This window comes from Trichinella spiralis (genome assembly GCF_000181795.1).
Source record: "Trichinella spiralis strain ISS 195 chromosome Unknown Scfld2, whole genome shotgun sequence".
Lineage (NCBI taxonomy): Eukaryota > Metazoa > Nematoda > Enoplea > Trichinellida > Trichinellidae > Trichinella > Trichinella spiralis.
The window spans coordinates 11,149,258-11,171,749 of record NW_003526941.1 but is presented as its reverse complement, the minus strand read 5'-3'; the positions used below and the strand labels follow the sequence as shown (position 1 = coordinate 11,171,749).

Genomic DNA, 22,492 nt, shown 5'->3' with positions numbered 1-22,492 from the left:
GGGAAATTTCGAGGTCGTAATTCGAATCGTGAAAGCTGAACTATTTACTAGTTATTGGCAAAGTTGGCAATTTTCTGATTTAGGGGGTTGCAATTTTCAACAGCGTTCTTTTCTACCAGCTGAGCTAGTTATTATTATTATCATTATCATTGCTTACTGTAATCAATAAATCAGTGAAAATTTTGCATTCAAATTCATGTCAGCAATAGTTTCGGGTTTGGAAAAGAAGAATAAGAAGACTTTTCTATAGATTTCAATGGAATTGATTTTGCAAAATAGTAAAATTCAAAGAAAACAAACAACTAACCCTAAAGTTTCTCGCTTACTGTAAAAACAAGTAACAGTATCATGTTTTATAGTTTTTCTCTGTTTGTCATTGATAAAACTTCTGCTATCGTTGAGAAAATTGAACTGTCAATTGATGCTAGCAATTAAAATTGATGACATGATTCGATCATCATTTCTGACCATCATATTTTTCATTTACTCAAGCAAAAGCTGACAATTATTTTCTCTTTTTTTGTGATTTTGGTCAAGTTTGGGTTTTTTCTTCTTCTTCTTCTTCTTCTTGTATTGAACACAGCCAAGCCAGCCCACAGATATCTTTTTTTCATTATGGAATGATAATTAATAAATTGCAATGAAAAAGCGTCGTGGTGGTGGTGGTGGTGGTAAAATGTCGACAAATCTCACATTGGAAAACTCTGCATTTATCCGTGTATAATTTCTTTTCTTTTTTCTTCTTCGATAACTATTTCCACCAAGTTGATGATTTTCAATGCCAACTAGTTAAATGCTTTGTTTTGCTCGAATCTGAGCACTGAAACGAACAAGTCAGCGGTAATTTATTTAAATTTTTAAATAATCATATCAAAAGTTGAATAGTAGCGCAACTTGTTGCTTGTTGTAAATATTATTTTGTAGTAGAAAGTTTTACGAAGAAGTTTAAACAGGGAAAAATATCAAATATTTCAACAGCAAAGGTAGAAAGACGTCACTGTTGAAAAGGGCGTCTGTTTGCACACTATGATCAACAAACATTTCATCATTTGCCATTATGTAAAATATCATTGACGTACGTTGATGTCATCAAACATATTTAATAAGCAAAAATAAAACATCGAAGTTGGTTATAGTTGGAAAAAAAATAATAATAAAGAAGTGCTTTTTGTTTGTATTCAATTCATCACAGCTGTACTGTACTGTGCTGTACTGTGCTGTGCTTGTTTCGATAGTTTCAAATATTCTTTTTATATTTAAATAGAAAAGTTTGCTTTGCTTTTGTTTTGTGATCAATGAATCATTTTCGTACACAAATCATTGTCGTCGTTTTGGTCACTTTGATAAATATTGGCTTAGTTAGAGCTTGACGATTGTTTCATTGAAAATCACTGCTTGTTTTATTTCCATTGTTGCCAGCTAAATATTTTCTTTGCTTCGAAACACGAAGAATCGAATTATAATTATCAATAAATTCACATGTACATCATGTGTATAATTAAAATTTGAAAAAATTTTGCAAATTTAATGAAATAAAATTTTCAAATCCATTATCCATATCTATTCTTATCATTCTATTCTTTCACCAAGCAGGCCAGGGACAAACAAGACAACAAGTTGGGCATTGCTTTCTTGTTATCAATCACCATTGCTATGCTCGCTGCACTATGGTGAAAATGAAAATTCCATATGATGATGGACCAAATAAAAACCAAGTGCCCATAATTTTATTATTTTTCTCGTCTGAATTTTCAAAATTACTTGCTTTTTCATTGTCACACTTATTTCTTTTATTTCTGTTTCTGGTTTATTTTTCAAGTGACGCTCAGCAGCAACAGAAGAAACACTAGTAGCAGTAGTAGTAGTAGCTCACTTGTTTTCACATATATACGTCTATTTATTGCAAAATATAGCAACAATGCTTTTCACTAGCTTTTGATGATGAATGGAAAAAATTGTTTTTTTTTCTTGTTTCCCATTTAAATTCTTTCTTTTTATTTCAAATTTTCTGATAAATAGCAAATAAACCATTTTGGATATTGTGAGCTGGTTGCAATTTCAACTGCTTCCAAAGTGTCAAACAGATATTGAGTTTGTAAGCTGAACTTTTGCAGTGCTTTTTCTTTATTTTTGACATTTTGCAAATGCAAATATTTCAAAGAAAACATAAAAGAATTTAACATATGCAGCAAAGTATGAAGAGTTACTAATAGTTTCAATCAACTGACAATGAAAAGCATTGTGAACCATGCAAATGTACATTCGGTACAGTATGTACTGGTCAATTGTACTCTTTGCATATTCTTCAATTTCACCTTCTACCAACTTTCTGCACTGTTGGTTTGTTTAGAATCGAACGAAGAACTACACTGAACACTTCTTTACTGTAAGCTTCGACTGTACAATTTTGAAACATATGCGTAAACTTTATCTTTGCTTTGTACTTGCTGCTTCATGTTACGCTTGAACATTTGCGGAGCAGTGATTTGCAAAATGACTAAAAGACGACGACTGAAAATATACTTTGAAAAGGATGTGAATTGAATTTCCGCTCTGACGTGTTAATTTATAATAGAATTTATTTTCATATTTCCCATTTAAAAACTATTTGACAACAACAGTAGCATTGTCTACCAGTACCCATAAAAATAATACCACGCGAATTGCATGCACAATGCTTGGTGGATGTTGTTTAAAATTTAATTTTCATTTAAACTCCATTTTACACCGTTCTGAAGAAATTGAGAATCATAAACCGATTAATGCCTGTGTCCAGTTGACAAATAAGTCTAATACGCCTTATTTTATGCAAAGAAACAAAAAACCAATACAATTATAATAATAAATTTTTCATCAAAGCAAGCTTGAGCAAATTTAATTTCAAATCATTTTATGTATTGAAAAAAAAATTGCGTAAGTAAAACTAGCCATTATTATTATTGCTCACAGACTTAATTGAACTTTACTGTTCTTTTATTTCAACAGCATCCTATTATTAATAAATGCTTCTATTGGTTTATCAATAGTTGTTTGTTCTCAATGGAACGCAGGCATGAAGAAAAAAATCCGGACGTCATGTTGCAATTATCGGTTAGCCATATTTAATATTATGATATCAATGGGCGGGTATTGTTCATCAAATTACTTTGAAATCTTTGCATTGATCATTCGTTGATTATATAGATAACTTGAGAAAAATGGTCAACTGTGAAATGTAATTGTTAAATAGCAAAATAATCAACGGATTCCATTTTTTGACAAATATTATAGTGTTGCATTCTATAATTGCATGTAATTGAATTCTATTTTCTTAATATGTGAATTCTTCTTCTACATTCCTAGATAATATTTTGTGTGTAATTATTATCATTATTACTTCATCTTTTATTCTTCTTATTCTTATTATTATTACTGATAAACAATGCCAATGATTGTTTTTCAGTGTTAATTGGGAATTTTGTAGGTACGCAAAAGCAAAAAAAGCGAATATTTATTTTGTTGAAAAAATTTTTCTTTCGAGCACTAATTTCATGTAGTCTTGAGTCAGTCGGAGCAGATTTTTTTTGAGAAAAAATATTAGTTAAAATAATTTGTCATTTGTTTGTTGCACGGACATTCTGCAGATGCTGCAGCTGAAAATTGAAAAATCTCCATGCATTTCGCTAACGTTAACTGACTAGCCAGCCGCCAGCCAACCAGCCATTAAACATAAGCGGATGTTGGCTTTTTTTTTCATTTTCACTTGCAGAACGAGGATAAAAATAAAAATTTATCTTAAAGCATAGTAAACAGCTTTTTTTCTTGGTTTAGAAATGTTGCATGCATTTAGTAATGAGGAAATTTGCATTGATTTTTACGCGAAGAAGAAAAGTTGACAATTATTTTTAAATGACATCGTATTTTCTGGGATTATTTCTTAAAATTCCACCTTTTCCACTCTCTCTTTCTCTGTATTGCATGATTTTAAGTATTTTACTTGCTGTAGTTTACCACAATTGATTTACAAATTTCACAAAACAAGCAAGCTATGAAAATTTCATCTGGACATTTATTATTTGTTCCAACAGGCAAACTTTTCGCTCTCGCTTTGTTTTACCCATGCTACTACCAACGTTGAAACATCGATTTCTGCCCAACGTTAAGCTTAATATTATTTTGATTCTTTAATTTGAATACTAGTCAAAATAGGAACGGACATTGGTCATAGAAATTTTTATGCCTAGAATTGATCTTTTGTTCTACTCCACTGGCTATTTAGTTGTTCTTATTTCACTCACGTTTGGGTTGAACGCCTGATTGTCCATCCGTTTGTCCGTCTGTCCATTTGCCCAAGGCGTTCTCTGAGCTTAAATTGGATTCTCCGCTAGCAGAGAGAGCAGCTTTGATCTGCACACCACAACGTTTATCCATTTTTCAAATCCCCAAGCAAATGGAAATAAATCGAACAATCATCATCTGACAAGCTGCATCTATCTTTGCAAAGAAAAAAAAATAAGCACACTCACTCAATACAACAGATCTCACAATTATTCAACAATGTCAGCTGAGTAGAATTGATCTGCTATCATTGATCTTCAACTAACAGAAGCGCTTTTTCTCATTTATAATGTGCTTTTTGTTTCATTTTGAGAAATTTCATACGAATGCATTTTGTGCAAGTAAATCAACAACAACAACAACAACATATCACATTATAATCCATAATCAGTCAGATCTTTAGCAATAATAAATTAAAAATAGTTGCATGTATAACAAAAAAGTGATGTATTTTTGCTTTATGTTAAATATGTTTCAATTTGTGAGATTTTTCATTTATAAAAATAGCGTTTCATTTTACAGTTTGTATGTATTCGAAATTTTCCAAATTCAGTCATTTTATAAATATATAACAGGAATATATTCATTTAAGGTGTTAATTCTTTCAACTGCGACCTAAATATTAACAGATTCACTTTTTTATTTTGATCAAAATTTTATAAAGCACATAAATATGCATATTTGTTGTTGTACTGGTATTTGTTGGAATGAAAAGTAAATCTACAAACCTACATTTGATGGAAAACTTGAAATCTAAGAATGGCCATAGCAAACTGATCGAAATTGGTCAGCGTATCAATTTTATATGCCCCTATAAATCATAATCATCATCATCGTCGACAATTTTCAGATAATTGTAATAAAGGTCAAATGTTTATTGAAGCGGTTGAATGAAACAAGCAGGGACGCTAAACAAAGGTTGCCTGCCACTGCCAAGGTTGTTCAGAAAGCAGCAAATATAATGAGCACTGTCAGAGACGACGCTTTTTTTTCCTCTCACAATTGTATTCAATTCAATGAATTGGAACATAGAATAAGCTCAATAGGTTTCTTTGTCAGCAGCTTTTTGGCATACAAAAGTATTTTTGCCAAAAAAATAAATTTACAAAAAACAATCCAAAGAATAAACACTAAACAACATGCGACTGAACTCGAATAGCTAAGGGGAAATTATTTAATTAATTAGTTATTATAAAATTTGAATAAATATGATAGATGAAAGAAAAAAAAATGAACTACAACAAGAAAATGATGCTGAGGTTGATAACAACTGGCAGACTAGACAATCGAACTGTGTGACAGATAGAGTGTGGACCGAGGAGGAATTTGAAAGTACGATTAGTTGGCAAAAGGTTACCCACATAAACCAATAAAGCAGAGAAAAAGCAATTGGTATCACAAGTTTATTTTTCGAGCTAAACAGTAAATATTTGTACATTTATTCTGTTCAAGTTTGCTTTTGTCGGCCGTGGAAAATATTTTCCTCTTCATCTACCACTGTTTCCATTGATATTTCGACTCTGAAAGCAGATTTCGCCTAATTTATTTAAACCAAAACGCGCAAATATTATTCAAATTTCTTTGTACCAGTAGTTCAGTTGTCACTTTTATTCAGCTTAATTGAAGAAACAAAATAATATATACATATTTGCGATTGATTTGTGAACGAAAAAGATACAGACAAGCAGGTGTAGATATTTTTAAAAAAATATCTCCTCTCCATCTCTTCATTTGCTTATCATTCATGTCTACTGTTTTGAATTCGTTTATTAAAAATATTAATTAATGTTAATGATTAAACACTGATTAATTTTCACTGGATCTGATCGACCACATCGACCCGATCAAGAAATTTATGGCAACCTTTTCTACTTTACCTTCTTTCTTACTCTGCAATATCAAATCAGTCAACTGTTATTTATGTAAAATATTTTGCAATTCAATTGTTTCACGCGTGTTTTGTATTGGAACAAGATGCATTTGAAATTTCAATGTTTTTTTTAAAATAACTTGTGTGATTTTATTCTAAAAGTGATTAGTAATAATGTCTCTATTTTAATTATAAGTGAAAGCTCTTTAGAGCATTTCAAAAACACGAAATTGCTTGTTTTCATTGTTCATTTTTAATGCTTTTGTTATTTGATTGTCAGGTTACGTACCTCATACTATAAAAATTTCGTGCATTAAAATTTGAAGTGAATATCTATTCATGGAATAAGCTTATTCAATAATAATTTAAACTGAAATATTAATTTAAATATGTTTTTCTTTTAATATCTCCTCATGAAGCATAAACGGCGAATATTAAATCTGTATTTCTATAAATAGATAAATCTAAATAAATATGACTTGATTTAATGCTAATGGATGATCACGACTGAAATGATGATAATATTTCACTGGTGATAGTTAAACAACTTGTCAGCTCATAATGATTTTGCTCGCGGACAGATTTTCAACCTGATCAAATTTGGTATCATAAAGAGAATTATTTCTACTGCTATAGCTTAAAAAAGACGATTCTTTACGAATGCATAATGATTTAAATAAAAAATAATTCAACGGCTAAATAAGAGGGTTCAACTGAAGAAGAAAAAAAACGGATCATATTGCTGCACTGAATAAAAAACACCAACTATAAAAGAAACAGGGTTTTGTAAAATTGTAGCATTACAGTGTATTTAAAAAATCACGTTTAATTATTTTCGATTTTAAAACAGTTTATAAAAATGAAGATTTAAAAAAATACATTTTCAGTATTTTAGGTATACTTTTGAGTGCACAGTTTTGCGCGAAGTCCCCTGCAGTGTTAGTGTTGTGTATTCGTGCGTGTTAAGCATTGGATGAAGTTCTATTTAGTTCGATGGACTTTTTAAAGCAGTGAGAAAACGTAAATTTTAAAAGTAGAGAATTTTGTTTCATCCATCTAAAAAATGGCTTTTAAAAAAGTTTAATTTTTTAATGACTCAACTGATTCAATTGTGAAGCATACAGTGATTTGTTTTCTCGAAATCAGCTATTGTGAATTGAAATATTTTTTCTTCCAATGATGCAGTTACTGTTTACTTTATTAGAACACAGCTCTGAAGAATTTTGTTGCATTGAGTGAAATATTTTTTTGAAATTTTTGCTTATTGCAATGCTGCATGCTTAATTTAAAATGTTTTACTAAGTAGCTCATTTCTGTAGAAGATATTCAGTTTATCTAGTGGAAAGTTGGAACTATTTTAGAGGTAAAATTTGTCAGCAAACTGTCCCGTTCTGTATCTTTGATAAGAAGAGTAATAATGAATTGATATTTAATTAGCACTTTCAAAGTACATTTGTGACGAAGTGATTGTGAATGGGATTGAATGGAGGGGTTTGGAAGAGTATCAGTCGTCTGACGGATTCATCAATGAAGCTAATTGTAAATCCGTTTCACTACACTTTCACACGATCACAAATTTGCTGCTTTTATTGATCGTAGCAGCATTAGCTGTTGCTACTTTCCGTGCCTTTTTCTGCTGCGTTCGATTCACCGAAACCACCCACGTTTGTTCTTTCAACAACTGCCACTATTCAAATAATGAATAATTTAAATTAAAAGTGAATCTTTTTCCCTTTTTGTCTTTAAAATATTTTAAGAACATAAAATTGAATGAATCGATTTCTTTTTTAATAGTAACAATTGATAACTGTTGTTCATTGAACTTTCTAGCCGTTCAGTTTATGGTCACTCGATGAATATTTCTAACGATAAATATATAGAATGATAATTTGTTTCACAACGGTAAGCACAGGAATATTCTTAAGCACAGTTTATGATTAATGTTAATTTTCTGATGAGCGATTATTTATTTGAATTGAATACTTCACTTTTGCTGTACTGGTGAAAGTTGTGAAATTTTTAATTTAAAGATGTAAATCAGTGACTGATTTCAAAAGCAGCTAGCAACAGGTTGAAAATTAGATTTTTGTGCTTTGATTTGCAAAACAGCTTTGCCAAATATTGAATTTGAATGCTGAAACATTTTGAAATGTCAGTTTTGATTATTTTTAGCTCTTAGTTGTATTGAATTTAGCTCAGCAAAAAAAGAACAAGAACTTTAACACAAACAACATTAAACTGAAACAAATCATCATGCACATACACATTTAGACCAGTTGGGTAATGTTGAGTGATTTTATTGCAATAGAAATTGGAGGGATTTTGCAATGGTATAGTAAAGTTTCTATTTTCCGACGAAAAGAAGTTAATGTTGTTTTATCACTTGCTAATATGATGAAAATTAATGCAAAATGAAAAAAACAAATTATATTTTGATTAGCAGTAGTTATGTGGTATTTTTTTTCTTGAATGTGCAATGAAATAGATAAATCAACTTTATATTTTTTTAATTGATGAAAAAGGACACGAATGTGTTGTTCATTTATTTTCAAAACTTGTTTTTTTCCATTGTAAATAAAATCTATTAAAAAAACATACATCCTGAAAGCTGTTTATTAAAGGAATGATTTAAAGTGGTATCGAAGTAGAAAAGAAATCTGCAATATGAATTCAGTTTGTTGTAAACAAAATTTTCATAGAAATATTAATTATTTGATTAATTTGTTCGTCTTTTCTGTTTACTTTCTTAATTTGGAAAATTTTAATTTTTTAATTTTCTTTTGGAAGATTCGCTGCTGTCTGAACTACGTTTGTTCATGCTTGTTTGCTTGCAGTTTAAGAAATTAATTTCATTTTGAGATTCACTTTGCAAAATCAAAAATTTTCATTAGACGAAGCGCTGTTATTGTTACCGTATAAAAAGATGATTTTTTTGAAAATTGTGAAAAAAGTTCGAGTGCACTGTTAATGTTTTTTTTACAATTTTTTTGTAATATTTGTTTATAATGTAAGACGGTAAATAAATTAATATTCTAATCAACAGACAATATGTGCTATTTTAATTTCAGCTTTGAAGCTCGTCCAAGTTGATCAGGCGTTACTTTAAGTGTTTATTTAAAATACAGTAATTTATTTTAAGCTTTTTTTATGCTTTAAAGTTATCATTTGGATGGACGTCATCTGTAGATATTGAAAGAGATTGATTCGTTCGTTTGCCAGCACGTTCAGGATGCCAATTCAATTTGTCATTTATAGTCTTCTTTTTGAAACCAAAATGGAATTTGATAAATTTTCCAGCAACATATTTCCCAGTACGCTTTTTCACGAAAGTGAAATACCACGCCTGGACGACAATAAATACTTGCCCAGACTTTGGGCGCTGACGCTATTTTGCAATCAGCTAAGCTACGATTAATTAATGCGATAAGGCTATTCTTTTTTTTTCTCTAATGAAGGATTTTAAGTTTACGTTTAAAGTGTAAATCGGTTTATATTGATCGACCGACTGACAGCTTCGTTGCATTTTCAAGAATCAAATTTGTCATCAAACGGTGTTGCTTTTCGAATTAAAATGCTTTCAATGCATGGTGAACATATTTTCTTCTATTCCAATAACTATAATGATAATAAATTCATTTGATAAATGATTTCTTGCGGTGCCAGTGAGATCAAAGCACCAGAGAACGAACGAACTGCTTTGCTTTAAATTTGAAATTGCAATAACATTTTCAAAACAAATTTTGTCTTTTTGAAACATCCGACTGCTCAAAGCTTGTAATTTCTGTTTGACATTCAAACATCTCGGAGGTAGATTTTTAGTTTGTGTGACAGACAATTCATTCATCAGTAATTTTTTTGACGCTTTTCATATCAAATAATTTATAATGGCAGCAGCTTGAGCATATGGTTGAAGCATTTCTTGCCAAACGGCCATGTGTAAATTATATGTAGATATTTCTTTGCAAAACCGTAGAACACGATTGAATTTTTTTTTGTTATATATACATTTGCAAATGGGAGAAGAAATGATAATGCACTCGCATACTTAGCTCAGAAGTACAAATAAATACTACTAAATAAACATAATATGGAAATGATATGAGCAGTGTTATTCGATTTAAAAAAGTAGATAAGTAAAGCTCACAAAATATATTTATCACAGAATTTTTGATTTATATTTTTTTTGACATGTACGCCGTTGAAATTTATGCAACTAACGAAACAGCAAGCTTAAATAGAATGCGAACAATTTGCATATTTAAATAAACTCTTAACTCTAAAAGAATAGACACTATGAAAAAATATTTTTGTCAAAGTTGGTCAAAGGGACGATTTGAAATAATTTGTGTACCAGTTTGGTTTTCTACGTGTTCAGACCTTACGTTGAACTTTCTTTGGCTTACTACTAGCTGGTTTGTTATTGTTGTTGCTGTTGCTTGTTATTTATGCAGAGTTTATGGAAAACTTTTGTTGCTAAGGGATAATTTATGTTGAAAGCTGTCTTACTATAAAGCATTCAAACGAACGTAATTACCTTCACTCGCCGAGCGGATGAAATGCACATGCAAAGAGCCAAATGCACATTCTTCGCATAAACATCAGTATAAAAAAAGAGACAATGCATAATTAGCTACCGTGCTAATTAATGCAATTTAGCAGGCATTTATTTATTTACATTTTGTCCAAAATGTGCAGCATAGAATTTATTTGTGATAATTTGAATTTTTTGTAACACTTTCATTTGCTGTTGTGTTCTTTTTTTCTACCTAGTATTCATTTATTGGAAGAGTTTGTGAAATTATTTTCATAAATAATATATCATTTTTGGAAATGCCAAACTCTGTTGAGAAGTGGTTTTAGATGTATAAATTTATGATGATCTTCAATTATTAATGGACGTCTTACTTGTGAAAATTACGATTTTACAGACAAATAATACTTGCATAATAAAATAAGAGAACAGTTTTCAAATGCAGTGCAAGAAAGCAAAGGAAAAGCGAAACGGCAAATATGCTTCAGGCTTGTTCACTTATATATATATTTATTTGGCAATCACTGATGACCAGATTTACAAATCAGATTTTCAAAGTCTTTTTTTGTGTACAGCAAGCATATGGGTAAAATATTTTAACCAAGTATGAATTGTGAAACAGTTATTTTGACCATACAAAGTAGACACAAATGTTTAGCTAGATGATGGATGATTGGAAATTTATTTGTAACTTCACTGTAGTTTTTTTTACATTTTACATTGAGTTTACAGTTTTTTGCAAGCATAAACAACAAATTCAATTGATCTTAGATTGTTGATAGACGAAACTTAATTAATTTTAAATCCTTTTTACTTTGTGTATTTTTAATTTGTTTGTAACCGAACGTAAAAAAGAGGCTAGTGTATTTCTTTCTTTCATACTGTCATTCTTGTAAATTTTTCAGTTGATTTTCAATAGAGTAAAGATTGAAAAAATCATCCGACTACTCTAAATTTAAATACCAAAAATTCATTTCTGTTAATCAAGAGCAAGTTCGATGTCGGCAGTATTCGTTACTGGAATTTTTCTGACAGAATCCTGATCTGATGGAAAACATTGATGAAAAAGAATTAATTTGCGTTGGCGTTCTGTTACTGTAAATGGTCAATGAAAGAAGCTACTTTATACATTATATATCAGAAATTGGCAATTTTTAGAGTTTCAATTTGAATAAGCGCGTTTCTCAGGTTTCACTTTATAATAAACAAGCCATATCATTCATTAGATCGCTAGTGGCAGCTGCGCTAGTAGAACTGACGTAGATGGTGATATTCGGTTACCATTTTTCGAAAGGAGTTATTTTTCTGTCTGTATTCTCGTTTCCCCTTGGCGACATTTTCTTTTCATCCATGCCGTGTTTCGTTTTCCATTGGGATTTGCTAAACTTTGCATAGATCACACTTTAAGAATGCATTATCATTGATTTTAAAGGCTTAGCTTTGCAATGATAAACTGCGTTGTCATTTCACTATCTATTTAGCTATCTATCTATCTATCAGTGTAGAAAGCATACTCGAAAGCAAACATTTGTTTGCAACAACTTTTATTTGAATGCCATTTTATATCCAAGACAACTTGTAAAATCATTGCGCTTGTTGTTTTATTGTTTCAGAAATATACTTTTGCATTCATTGTATCAAATCGTTTTCCATTCTATTCAACCAATAAATAATGCAAATCATTATTTGCCAAATAACAATTGTTGATCAGTTGAATGAGAGAATGTGTATGCAAATTTCAAGCATGCTTGAAATTCACTATGCTGCGTGATGGAGTAATTGGCAAAACAGAAGCGATAAGTTGTTTTGAAAATTTTTCTTCTGTTTACTTTCAATTGCAAAAGATTGGTAATAATTGTTTGAATTATTAAAATAATGCCAACTACCACAACTACCACAATTGATGCTAGGTAAAATTGTACACAATATATCTGTCAACAATGCTGTGCAACAATTGTAAATTTGGTTTCATTTCTAGCGTCCGTCTATTAGCAGAAACGGCCCATTATAAAGCACAAGAATGAGGATTATGTTTATTATTTAGAAAAAAAAATTTTTTTTTTATCAAATTATGTACCTTTAATTTGGTTGTTAATGCTGCACATCAAGTACGAAGTGCAAGATCAAGAATTGATACTCGGCTGCACGCAACAAGCGCTCTGCTTTAAAGCACAGCGTTCAATATCAAAGCAATAAAGGTGCAGCGAAGCAGAATATGATAAAAAGAACAAATCAATTAAAATTCCAATTAGAACAAAACTGAAAGTTGTAATCAATTCTTTGCATATTTTGCTTTGTTGCAATTATTTTCATGTACTGTAATTGTTTTTTCTAATCCACATTCAAAATGTCACTATTTTATTTATTACAATTCTTTTTTTCCAGTTAAAACATTAGAAATTAACTTTCCTTTTATAGATATTTGTGTTGGATTGCATTTTGAAATCAAATCAGCCATTATTAAAGGTTTTCAATTAACTTCCGACCTGGACAACTGTGTTTGTTTGCAAAGCTGAACTAACAAGTGTGGTCAACGGTGCTTTCTATTGCGGAGCCTAAGCTGATGAGCTTCTCGTGTGGGTTTTATTGAAACTGAATGCTGGCAAGGTGTGTGTGTGTGTGAGAGAGACAGACAGACAGACAGAGACAGAGAGAGAAGGAGGAAGAGAGAAGTGTATATATATATATATATGTATGTGCGTGTGTGTGCAAGAAAAAATAGCAAGAAATGAAAGATAAAGCGTATAATTTATGCGTGTGTGCAAGTAAGCAAAGGCAAGCAGAAGCAGGAAGAAAGATAGCGAACAGAGTGGATGAGGAGGAGGAGGAGGAGGAGTAAAAGTGGAAAACAGAGAAAAACAGAGGGAGGACTGGGGGGGGGGGTTGAAGAAGCGGATTAGAGCGCCATCTGTCATCCGAAGCTCGAAGAAGCAGTCGACGGGTTGTGTGCTTCGTTGGCTGGAGAAGGGCGGCCGTCAGTCACAACATTAGCTGCGATTCACACGGTCGATAAAGTTGCGCCGTGTAGTTGGTGAAGTTTCAATGGCCGTTATTCAGCAGTCGTCATTGCCTAGCTAGTGAACGTGTGCGATCGATGTCCGTCAGTCGTCGTTTGTCGCCATTATCGTCCTGGTTGTCGCAACAACACAAGAAGAACACGTAGAATTCTGCATCCCATCTACTTTTTGTTTTTTACTTTTGCACAGCGGTGCAATTGACGGTCGTTTTTTTAGCTGTTCAGTCTCTCCCTCTCTGTTTGTCTCTTTCTACCCCTCTCCCTCTCTGCCTCTCTCAGCCAAAACTACTCTTCACAGCTGGCCATATTTTTGTTCATGTGGTTGGTGTTGGCTTGCTGTTTTCAAAACGACTCGTCGCATCCGTTGCTGCACTGTTGACAATTAATTTGCTGCTTGCTTTTTACTTTTTCTCCATTTCGGCCCAATCGTCGATCTTCTTCTTCTTCTTCTTCCACTACTTTTTCACGTTTATCATTATTTTTTAATTTCACTTTTCTGCTCGTTTCCAATCTTACCTGCCCGGCCAAAAACAATGGACTTAAACCTTTGTTGGTTTTGGCAGAGGCGCCATGTGAGCGGTTGGATTTCATAGTAGAATCCACTCACACGGCGCTTTTCCAACTATACTGCACATAGCCGAGCAGTAAATCCACTGCCCAAAACGGACGTGATGGGTCACTGCGCCAGTCGTGAGGACAAAGAAGCTCGTAAGCGGAACAAGAAGATCGAAGATCAGATGCGCAAAGACCAATCGGTCACGTTGCGAACAATCAAGCTTCTTCTTCTTGGTATGATATAATTTTATACTTGTATTCTGTTTTTTTATTTTGCGAATTTCAGTGTTGAGTTTAAAGTTTTGAAAATTTGAATTTTCATATTTTTTTACCTGCACAATATTTTTTTTACAAACATCAAGTTGTTCAAAAATCATTTTGTCAGCAAATTCCATGCATGCAAAAGCTACTACTACTACTGTTGCTAATGCTAAATGCTTACGGTAGCAGTTTTTGCCCCGCTGATCATGCGAATTTATGACTAACTCGATCGTCGCAATGAACTGTCGTCTTTTTCTCTTCGCTGTCAGTTATTGGATAGATCAATCTGGCGTTAGAACAACAAACACACACATACTCTCTCTATGTATTTCAATTTGATTAGAATTCATCATATTTTTAATTTTCTATGGTAAATATTTTTTCAATTTTTGGATAGCGAGAAAAAAGGTGGAAAAAATGTGTTGAAGTTGAAAAATAAAAATTATCCCACAAATTAGGAGACATAAAAATGAATAAGCAGATATTTTCTCTTAGCAGCAGTAGTAGCAGCTGCTGGACGTTGGTCGCGCACCTGTTTGCTTGACTAAGCGATCGATTTGCGGTTTGTTTTGCTTAAACTGAAGCGGCATGTCTGGATAGAGAACAGCTAAACTGATTCAGCTGAACGTTTGGTTAGTGAAAACGAACAAACGACGACGACGACGCTATATGCTTTTGCTTGTCTGCATGCTTTGCTTGCTTGCTTGCTTTATTGCTGAAAATATCTTCTGCTTAATTTTTCCTTGTTTTTCCCATTCTTATTTTTGGTCAAGAGTAGCAGGTCAAGCTTTATCGGCTTGTTAAGTCTCGATGGGACCGAATAAAATTCGCCAGGCAATCGATCTGGCCGGTGAATTCGGCATTCTCAAGAGATGTTTGTGTCTTTTTTGAAAACCATTACGTAAGCTCTGAGGAAAGTGAGTGAGAAAACAAACAAACAAACAAACAAACAAGCAAACAGACGGTTGTTGTTGTCTGAGAGATGTGCATGTGAAAAATATGCGAAAAGTATATATATTCATATCACATTTGGTTTATTTCTAATATTGAAAAAAATTATTAGCATCATTGACAAAAACAAATATTTATTTAACTTTGTAAAAAATATTGAAAAAAATAATATATTGCTTTTTTTTCTCACTAATTATTTCTATAGAATGTGCTTTACATTTCAGGTGCCGGTGAGTCAGGGAAAAGCACCATACTGAAACAAATGAAGTAAGCATGAAATTGTTGCATTTTGTTGTTGTTGTTGTTGTTTTAAATAATATTCGTGTTATAATTATAATTTCAATTCAATTTTTTTAAAATCGTTATTCAGTATGTTTTCATTTGTAATTTGTGATTTTTTGTGGATAATTTTTATTTACGGGGATCCACAGACAGAGATCCATTGAAGTACGTACACACGTACGACAATACAATGTGTTTGTTGCTTGACTCTTTGGTTATTGATCTTGTTTTAATCAAAACTAATTGCGTAGTCTTTCTTCTTAATTCGCGTCAAATTGTGTAATATGCTGGCCGAGTTCATTGTTGGAGTAGTTGGACGGAAGTGAAAAGCTTCCTCTCAACTGACTGCGGACAAGGCGCTTTCCCGACGGGAATGGAAGAGCTTGGTTCATTCATGAAAATTTGTCTGCACGCATTGATCCCCTTCTTATAGCTTAGCTTCCTGCTTTGCAAAACTGTATTGATTGAACGGTTTCGGTTGTAAACCTGTGCACCGACCGGTGATTATTCAGCTAACATCATGTCATCAACATGCTTGCATGGTGAAATCAACTTTCTGTCTGTCCTCCTCCTCCTCACTCCCCTCCCCTCCCCTGCCCCCTCTCCCTTGTTTCCTGCTCATTTTTTGGCAGACAATTTTCTCAGCACTTTAGATGCAAACTTTTGCTGTAAATAAAGCAAGATGAACAGTTAAAATTAGTCGGCAGATTATCAAAGAAAGATTTGTACATTTTATTTAAAACATCTCAATTCGGTTTGTGATAAGTTCCAATTGGAAATTTCAAATTTACTGCTTTACATATAGTGCAGTATTATTATTTATTATTATTATGATTATGATTACCCAGGCGAACTATTTCCAAGTTAATTTGTATTCGTAATTTTACTGTGGGGAATTGGTGGTAAATTTTGCTTTCTTTTTTTGTCCCTTTTGCACATCTCATCCTCTTCAGTGGGTGGAAGTGGAATTGATTTTCACGTTGTCCATTCATTTGAATGGAGGAGGATGTGGATGTGAAAAAGAATATATATATATATATATGCATGTATTTTTGTACTTCTTTTTCTCCTCCTCCCCCTCTTCTTTCCGCTCTTCTCTTGGCTTCTCAACTCTATCCTGTTGGCAGCTAGTTTTAATATTTTTCTTTTTGTGTAAAAAGTTTAAAAAATACACACGTGTAAGCCGTCAAGAAATATATTTGCGCAACATGTGCAAAAAACGTAGGCGTCGTCAGCTGTGGAAAAGAAAATACATTATTACATTTGAACGCATTTTTTTAATATTAAGAAAAAAGAAATTTCTTTTTTTATATTAAATTTATTGCTACGCACGTAGTCGATCGAGTAAGAATTGTGAATTGATCGACGAAAAACTTTTGCACATTTTCGTGTAAATAATGACAAGCTAGAAAAAAGTAAGGTAAAAAAATTGTTACGGTTATGCTAATTTGATTTTCTTTCGCAAAACAACAAATGACAAATGAATTTAAAAGCACTTTTCAAATTTAAATTAATTTTGAATTAATTTTGCTCAAAAATAAAAGAATTTTGTTTTTTTTTTGCTATTTAATTTTCTTAATGAATTAATTTGTCAACAGCCAAATAGCTCGTCAAAGTAGTAGTGCAAAGTTGAAAGGAAATTAGCAATTTCCAAAAAAAAATGGCAACAAGCTTTCGTTGTCTTTCGTTTTATTGAACATGAATAGAGTTGGTCACTTTGTCACATTTGGATGCACTATCGAGTTGTTGTTTTTAATTTTTCAAAATGATTGCTGCTTGCTTGGCTTGTTCGATGGTGCTTGGCATCATTGTTGAGAAAATTGATTTCGACTAAACCAATTTCTGCTTTCCACTTATGCATATCCATATACATATATGTATATATATATATATATATATATAATTTTATCGTTTATCGGATTATATGCATTTTCCCTTCGAGCAAAAAAATCTGTGACAATTTTTGTTCACTTTTCCCTACAAATAATAAATGTATACAAGTATACACGTGTGTTTGTGGAGTAGGGTATTCTATATTGAAATGTAGCATAAAATAATCTAAAATTTTTTTTTAAAATTGTTATATTCTAAATTATAAAATTTTATCTTCTCAGTATAATTATCATATGTTGTTTGTTTGAAAAATTGCACCGTTCTATGAAATAGCGCAAAATTATCGATTCAGTTGTTGCAACTGTTTAAACAAAAAGATTTCTCTTGAGAATGGCTGATGTATTTTATTGATTTTTGAATTATATTAATTTTTTAACTTGCAGTTTTTATCAGTTCCATAAGCATATATATATGCATGCATATGTTAATAATTTACGCGACTGAAAAGAATTCTCTTTTCTACCTTGCGATTCTTGCATTCGATTTTCTGCAATGGGGTTTTTCAGAATATATGCTGTTCAGATATTATTCTTGTTTGAGAATTTGTTTTAAAAAAAAGCAAGAACACCTATCAGTGGTTTAATGGAAATTTTAATAATAGTGATTGTTTGCAGAATTTTGCACAAAGATGGCTTTTCACAGCATGATTTTGAAATGATTCGGCCGGTTGTCTATAGCAATACAGTGCACGCAATGTTGGCTGTTCTACGCGCTATGTATCAGCTTAACATTGAATTTTCTGATCCAGAAAGACAGGTATTAAAATATTTTTGTTTATTTTTGATCAAACGAAAAGTAGACAATGAAAATTATTTCAAATTTTATTCATGATTTCAGAAAGATGCTCAAATTGTCTATGCTACTGTTCATGCTCAAAGAGACGCAGAGCCTTTCAGCGAAAGTCTTTCGCAGGCAATGCAGAGGTTGTGGGCTGATGGCGGTGTTCAATCTTGCTATTCTCGTAGCAACGAGTACCAAATTGACGACTCGGCCAAATAGTACGCTTTCATTTCGATGCTTATTCATTTTAGCTTTTTGATTGTATTAATTATTTCTTGAAACGATTTTTAAAGTTTCGAATTTAATCGCGATAGTTGTCATAAATCCTAATTTGAATGACTATAATTTAATTTAAGCTTTTTGGACGATTTGCCGCGACTGAGTACCGCCGACTTTTTGCCCAACGAACAAGACATTCTACGAACCAGAGTTAAAACTACCGGAATCACCGAAGTGCTATTCGAATTAAAAGGTCTCACCTTCAGGTACAAATTTTTACCCAAATTCGTTTCATACTTTATGTCACAATTCAGCTTGTTGATTTGTTCTTGTTTATTAATTTATCTCGGTTTGGCTTGGGTCTGTCACCGGCCGACGACGGATGCTATTCTGCTCAACTTGCTTTTCAACTGATTTAATTAATTGTATTGTCTTTAATTACGAACAGTTAATAATCTGAGTTGAACATTATCGAATGAAGAAATCCACTGTGCAGATTAATTTTACTATCAGCGACTGCAACTTGTTATTATTTAATTTTCTTTCGTGCAATAATAGTAATAATTCGAGCTCAACGTGCCACGTTGAACAACAACAACAACAACAATATTCTGAAACTGAACCCCATTCTGTCATTTGTAGGGTTATTGATGTCGGTGGCCAACGATCTGAAAGAAAAAAATGGATTCACTGCTTTGACAATGTCAACGCGATCATTTTCATTTCTTCTTTAAGCGAATACGATCAAACAATGAGGGAAGACAATTTTACAGTAAGCAATTTTGAATGAAAGGACTAATTTCAATAAATTATGAAATTGAACGAATTTCAAAAAATATTCTCAATTTAGTTTTTTCTTGTTTATTTTTTAAATTTATTATTTCTCCAAAAATAGTAATTTTCTTTTTATTTTGTATTTTTTTCTTCTTTAGTTAAATTTTCATGGAAGCTGTACTGTTTTACTTAAAGAGGCTATTTATTATAGAATCGCATGCACGAATCGTTGAAATTGTTTGATTCAATTTGCAACAGCCCGTGGTTCGTGGATATACATTTTATTTTATTTCTCAACAAAAAAGATTTATTCGCGCAAAAAATTCGACGCTCGCCTTTGACTGTTTGCTTTCCAGAATACAAAGGTACGGTGTGATTTATATTTTTGATTAAATTTGATTTGCTTATTAATTAATAATTGCAATTGGTTGGTTGCAATTTGTTCAATAAATTTGTGTGTCTACATTTTTGGTATATTAGTTAGTGGTTTTAATGAAAATAAAGCACGCGATTATAATTCAATCTATCAGGCAAGCAGTTTCTTTTTTTTTCTCTGAAAACACTATTTTCAGTATGGTTTGATTTGATAGAAACATAATTAGAATATTCTTTTAATTTTTTAATTTAATTTATAATCTTTATATGATTTGTGTTGTTTCAGCAACGTTTCGCTATTTCTTGCATGATGTTGTTAACGTAATAAACTGTAGACTTTTTAATATATGGATATTAATAAATAACCAGTTGGCTAATTATTGACCAAAAAAATCATACAATAGTTCATTTTATTTTCAGGTCAGCAAAATTATAGTGAGTCAGTGAATTACATTCAGTGGAAATTCGAGCAGCTGAATCGTAACGCTCAACGTGAAATTTATTGCCATCACACTTGTGCAACAGATACGAACAATGTTCAATTCGTTCTGGATGCTTGTCTGGACATGATCATAGCTAAAAATTTGAAAAGCATGGGTCTTTGTTGATTTTGGAAAATATTGAATATTATAATAGTAATAATAACTGCTCTTTTTTTAAACAAAAAAAGAGGCAGAACATGCGTGCTCATCTTGACTCTGTGACTTCTTGCCGGCGATGCGAAAGCATTTTTTTTATTGTCGTCTGTGCATTTTTGTCTACAGCATCACTTCTTTTTGGTAACATTTGATGACTGCCTTTTAAGGCTGAATAATAAATAATTAAAATTTCTGGCACACGCGCAGTATGGCGGCGTAAATTATTGATGATGATGCTGATTCTACGGAGCCGCAGTATTTTCTTTCAATCTATTTGTATTGGTGCTGCCAGAATTTTAATGGAAATATTATCAATTTCAATGAATTATAATTTTTCACTGATCCCACTTATTGTTTTGCAACACAGTGAAATTGATGAATAAATAACGATCCGTTTGTGAAATTATCAAATGAGCAGTATTGTTTTATTATCAAGCATCGTTGATGAAGAATGTACCATTTGCAGGGATCATTCTATTTATATCTTGTTGAAAAATTAATTATGTAATCTCTTTTTGTTATTTGTCGTAAAATTTTGAATTGCTACATAAATTTGCATTGAAAGCATAGCATAGCAGCGAAAATTATATATAATCCTACAACGGAATGGAAAGTAACCGTCTCGTTAACATGGAAATTTTCAATTATGGCATGGCCGTTTGTTCGCACTGGAGCCGTAGCTCGTCGCCACAAGCCTGAACTTTTAATGTATGTATGAAATTTCATTTAATTGGTTTTTTTAAATCAATCCATTGGTATCTAGTAGTCGAGAATGTTGTAATGGTTAAAATTGTGAAGTTCTAAGTCAAATAGTGCTGTTTTTGTGATTTCTGGTTGACGGTCGTGGAAATTTCTGTTGTTTGCTCAACGTGCTGAACAGCAGGCACAGTAGGTAGGACTTGTTGAATTGCATGCAAATTTTTATTCGAGTGCCATGGGTTTGCTTTAGTTTCATCGGTGGTTGGCCTAATACTAAGTACGGTGCAAATGCATTGACGTTTGCAATGTGTTGACGGACGAGGCATATAAATAAAAACGGCTTTATTTTTTATATATTATCAAAACATTTCATTGAATTAACTCTCTCATCCGGGCGGCAAATTTTACACCTTAATCCGGGCACCTGTCTACATATGTAGACACAGGAAGTTTTGTCATGTTTAGTCCCTGTACATGATGTTAAAATGATTATTTTTTCAACAACTAATGATAATTTTACAAATAGACTATATATTTTATTCAATTCAAGCGCTACACGATATTTTAGTGATTTTATGGCTGCTACGTATATATTTTTTACATGAATTGCAGCAGTTTTACGTTGATTTTCGACGTCCTTGCTCTCGGCATTTTGAGGGGTTTTTTTTCGTTTTATAACTGATATCTGTAACATTTATGATTTTGGGGCAGTCTGTAGCGGATGAAGGCATGTATGTTTAGGTTGTGCATAGATTTTTGATTTTGATATCTCATTTTGATGTGTTCTTTGACCAGTTGAGCTGAAAGCCCTTTCATAAAACGCTTCTTTCTTTGTCTTCTGATAACTTTGCTGCTGGCTCATCAGTAAGAATGCGTTTTTGATGCACACCTCAACGATGAAGTACAACATCAGCATAATGTATCTGTTGGTCTTTCTTATACAGCAAAAATCTTCTATTCTTGCATCCATGCTGTCCACGCCTCTTTTGCCAAGATTATAGTCATTCATGATGTTCGGTCTTTTGTCACCTTGCTGGTTGTCTACTTTCAACTTTGTGTGGCATGAAGTCAACAGAAAAACATTATTGCTGTTTTTCCTTGGCACGTAATTGATCATCGTTATTTTTTTTTGATGTGCTCATAAACAGCTAATGTCGAGTAAGGATCACGTCGTGCTGCTTTACGCAAACATCACAGCAAACCAATAGCTGTAAGACGATGCTCAAGAAGATGTTGCACAGTAGAATATGATGTAAAATAATGGTCCATAAAACGTTTCTGTTAGAATTCACAAATGGCTGTGCCAATTGCCCAACTTTGGTGCATGCTAG

At 32.2% G+C, this 22,492-nt stretch overlaps 5 protein-coding genes across 5 annotated transcripts; 2 read left to right on the top strand and 3 right to left on the bottom strand.

The window, feature by feature from the left end:
- Positions 1 to 3,576: 3,576 nt before the first annotated feature.
- On the bottom strand, positions 3,577 to 4,410 carry Tsp_07900 (conserved hypothetical protein). Its single transcript, XM_003381300.1, has 2 exons — positions 4,278 to 4,410; positions 3,577 to 3,632 (listed from the first exon to the last, which is right to left on the bottom strand). The coding sequence occupies exons 1-2, from the start codon at positions 4,408 to 4,410 to the stop codon at positions 3,577 to 3,579; spliced, it is 189 nt and encodes a 62-aa protein (XP_003381348.1).
- A 2,033-nt stretch (positions 4,411 to 6,443) lies between these two features.
- Positions 6,444 to 9,293, top strand: Tsp_07901 (hypothetical protein). Its single transcript, XM_003381299.1, has 6 exons — positions 6,444 to 6,467; positions 7,075 to 7,146; positions 7,636 to 7,851; positions 8,975 to 8,995; positions 9,047 to 9,100; positions 9,231 to 9,293. The coding sequence occupies exons 1-6, from the start codon at positions 6,444 to 6,446 to the stop codon at positions 9,291 to 9,293; spliced, it is 450 nt and encodes a 149-aa protein (XP_003381347.1).
- Positions 9,294 to 9,332: 39 nt separating this feature from the next.
- On the bottom strand, positions 9,333 to 10,811 carry Tsp_07902 (mediator of RNA polymerase II transcription subunit 22). The gene is made up of 2 exons (XM_003381298.1): positions 10,722 to 10,811; positions 9,333 to 9,530 (listed from the first exon to the last, which is right to left on the bottom strand). Exons 1-2 carry the CDS (start codon positions 10,809 to 10,811, stop codon positions 9,333 to 9,335), a joined length of 288 nt encoding a protein of 95 aa, XP_003381346.1.
- Positions 10,812 to 14,405: 3,594 nt separating this feature from the next.
- Tsp_07903 (guanine nucleotide-binding protein alpha-7 subunit) lies at positions 14,406 to 20,560 on the top strand. Its single transcript, XM_003381297.1, has 8 exons — positions 14,406 to 14,523; positions 15,726 to 15,768; positions 18,291 to 18,432; positions 18,514 to 18,674; positions 18,813 to 18,941; positions 19,318 to 19,447; positions 19,661 to 19,814; positions 20,245 to 20,560. Exons 1-8 carry the CDS (start codon positions 14,406 to 14,408, stop codon positions 20,430 to 20,432), a joined length of 1,065 nt encoding a protein of 354 aa, XP_003381345.1. The 3' UTR covers positions 20,433 to 20,560.
- A 1,295-nt stretch (positions 20,561 to 21,855) lies between these two features.
- On the bottom strand, positions 21,856 to 22,278 carry Tsp_07904 (hypothetical protein). The gene has a single exon (XM_003381296.1). It carries the CDS (start codon positions 22,276 to 22,278, stop codon positions 21,856 to 21,858), a length of 423 nt encoding a protein of 140 aa, XP_003381344.1.
- Between the last annotated feature and the right edge of the window lie 214 nt (positions 22,279 to 22,492).

What these genes read in the sequence shown, in the direction of transcription:
- Tsp_07901 (XM_003381299.1), top strand. Translation starts at nt 6,444, where the DNA reads ATGCTTTTGTTATTTGATTGTCAG. An exon ending in TTAGTGTTGTGTATTCGTGC is followed by an intron (nt 7,147 to 7,635) that starts GTGTTAAGCATT and finishes GCACTTTCAAAG; the next exon opens with TACATTTGTGACGAAGTGAT. An exon ending in GATTCACCGAAACCACCCAC is followed by an intron (nt 7,852 to 8,974) that starts GTTTGTTCTTTC and finishes TTCTTTTGGAAG; the next exon opens with ATTCGCTGCTGTCTGAACTA.
- Tsp_07903 (XM_003381297.1), top strand. Translation starts at nt 14,406, where the DNA reads ATGGGTCACTGCGCCAGTCGTGAGGACAAAGAAGCTCGTAAGCGGAAC. An exon ending in AATCAAGCTTCTTCTTCTTG is followed by an intron (nt 14,524 to 15,725) that starts GTATGATATAAT and finishes TTTACATTTCAG; the next exon opens with GTGCCGGTGAGTCAGGGAAA. An exon ending in ATTGACGACTCGGCCAAATA is followed by an intron (nt 18,675 to 18,812) that starts GTACGCTTTCAT and finishes ATTTAATTTAAG; the next exon opens with CTTTTTGGACGATTTGCCGC.
- Tsp_07902 (XM_003381298.1), bottom strand. Translation starts at nt 10,811, where the DNA reads ATGCATTGTCTCTTTTTTTATACTGATGTTTATGCGAAGAATGTGCAT. An exon ending in CATCCGCTCGGCGAGTGAAG is followed by an intron (nt 9,531 to 10,721) that starts GTAATTACGTTC and finishes ATTGTCGTCCAG; the next exon opens with GCGTGGTATTTCACTTTCGT.
- Tsp_07904 (XM_003381296.1), bottom strand. Translation starts at nt 22,278, where the DNA reads ATGATCAATTACGTGCCAAGGAAAAACAGCAATAATGTTTTTCTGTTG.
- Tsp_07900 (XM_003381300.1), bottom strand. Translation starts at nt 4,410, where the DNA reads ATGGATAAACGTTGTGGTGTGCAGATCAAAGCTGCTCTCTCTGCTAGC. An exon ending in ATCAGGCGTTCAACCCAAAC is followed by an intron (nt 3,633 to 4,277) that starts GTGAGTGAAATA and finishes TTCAATTTTCAG; the next exon opens with CTGCAGCATCTGCAGAATGT.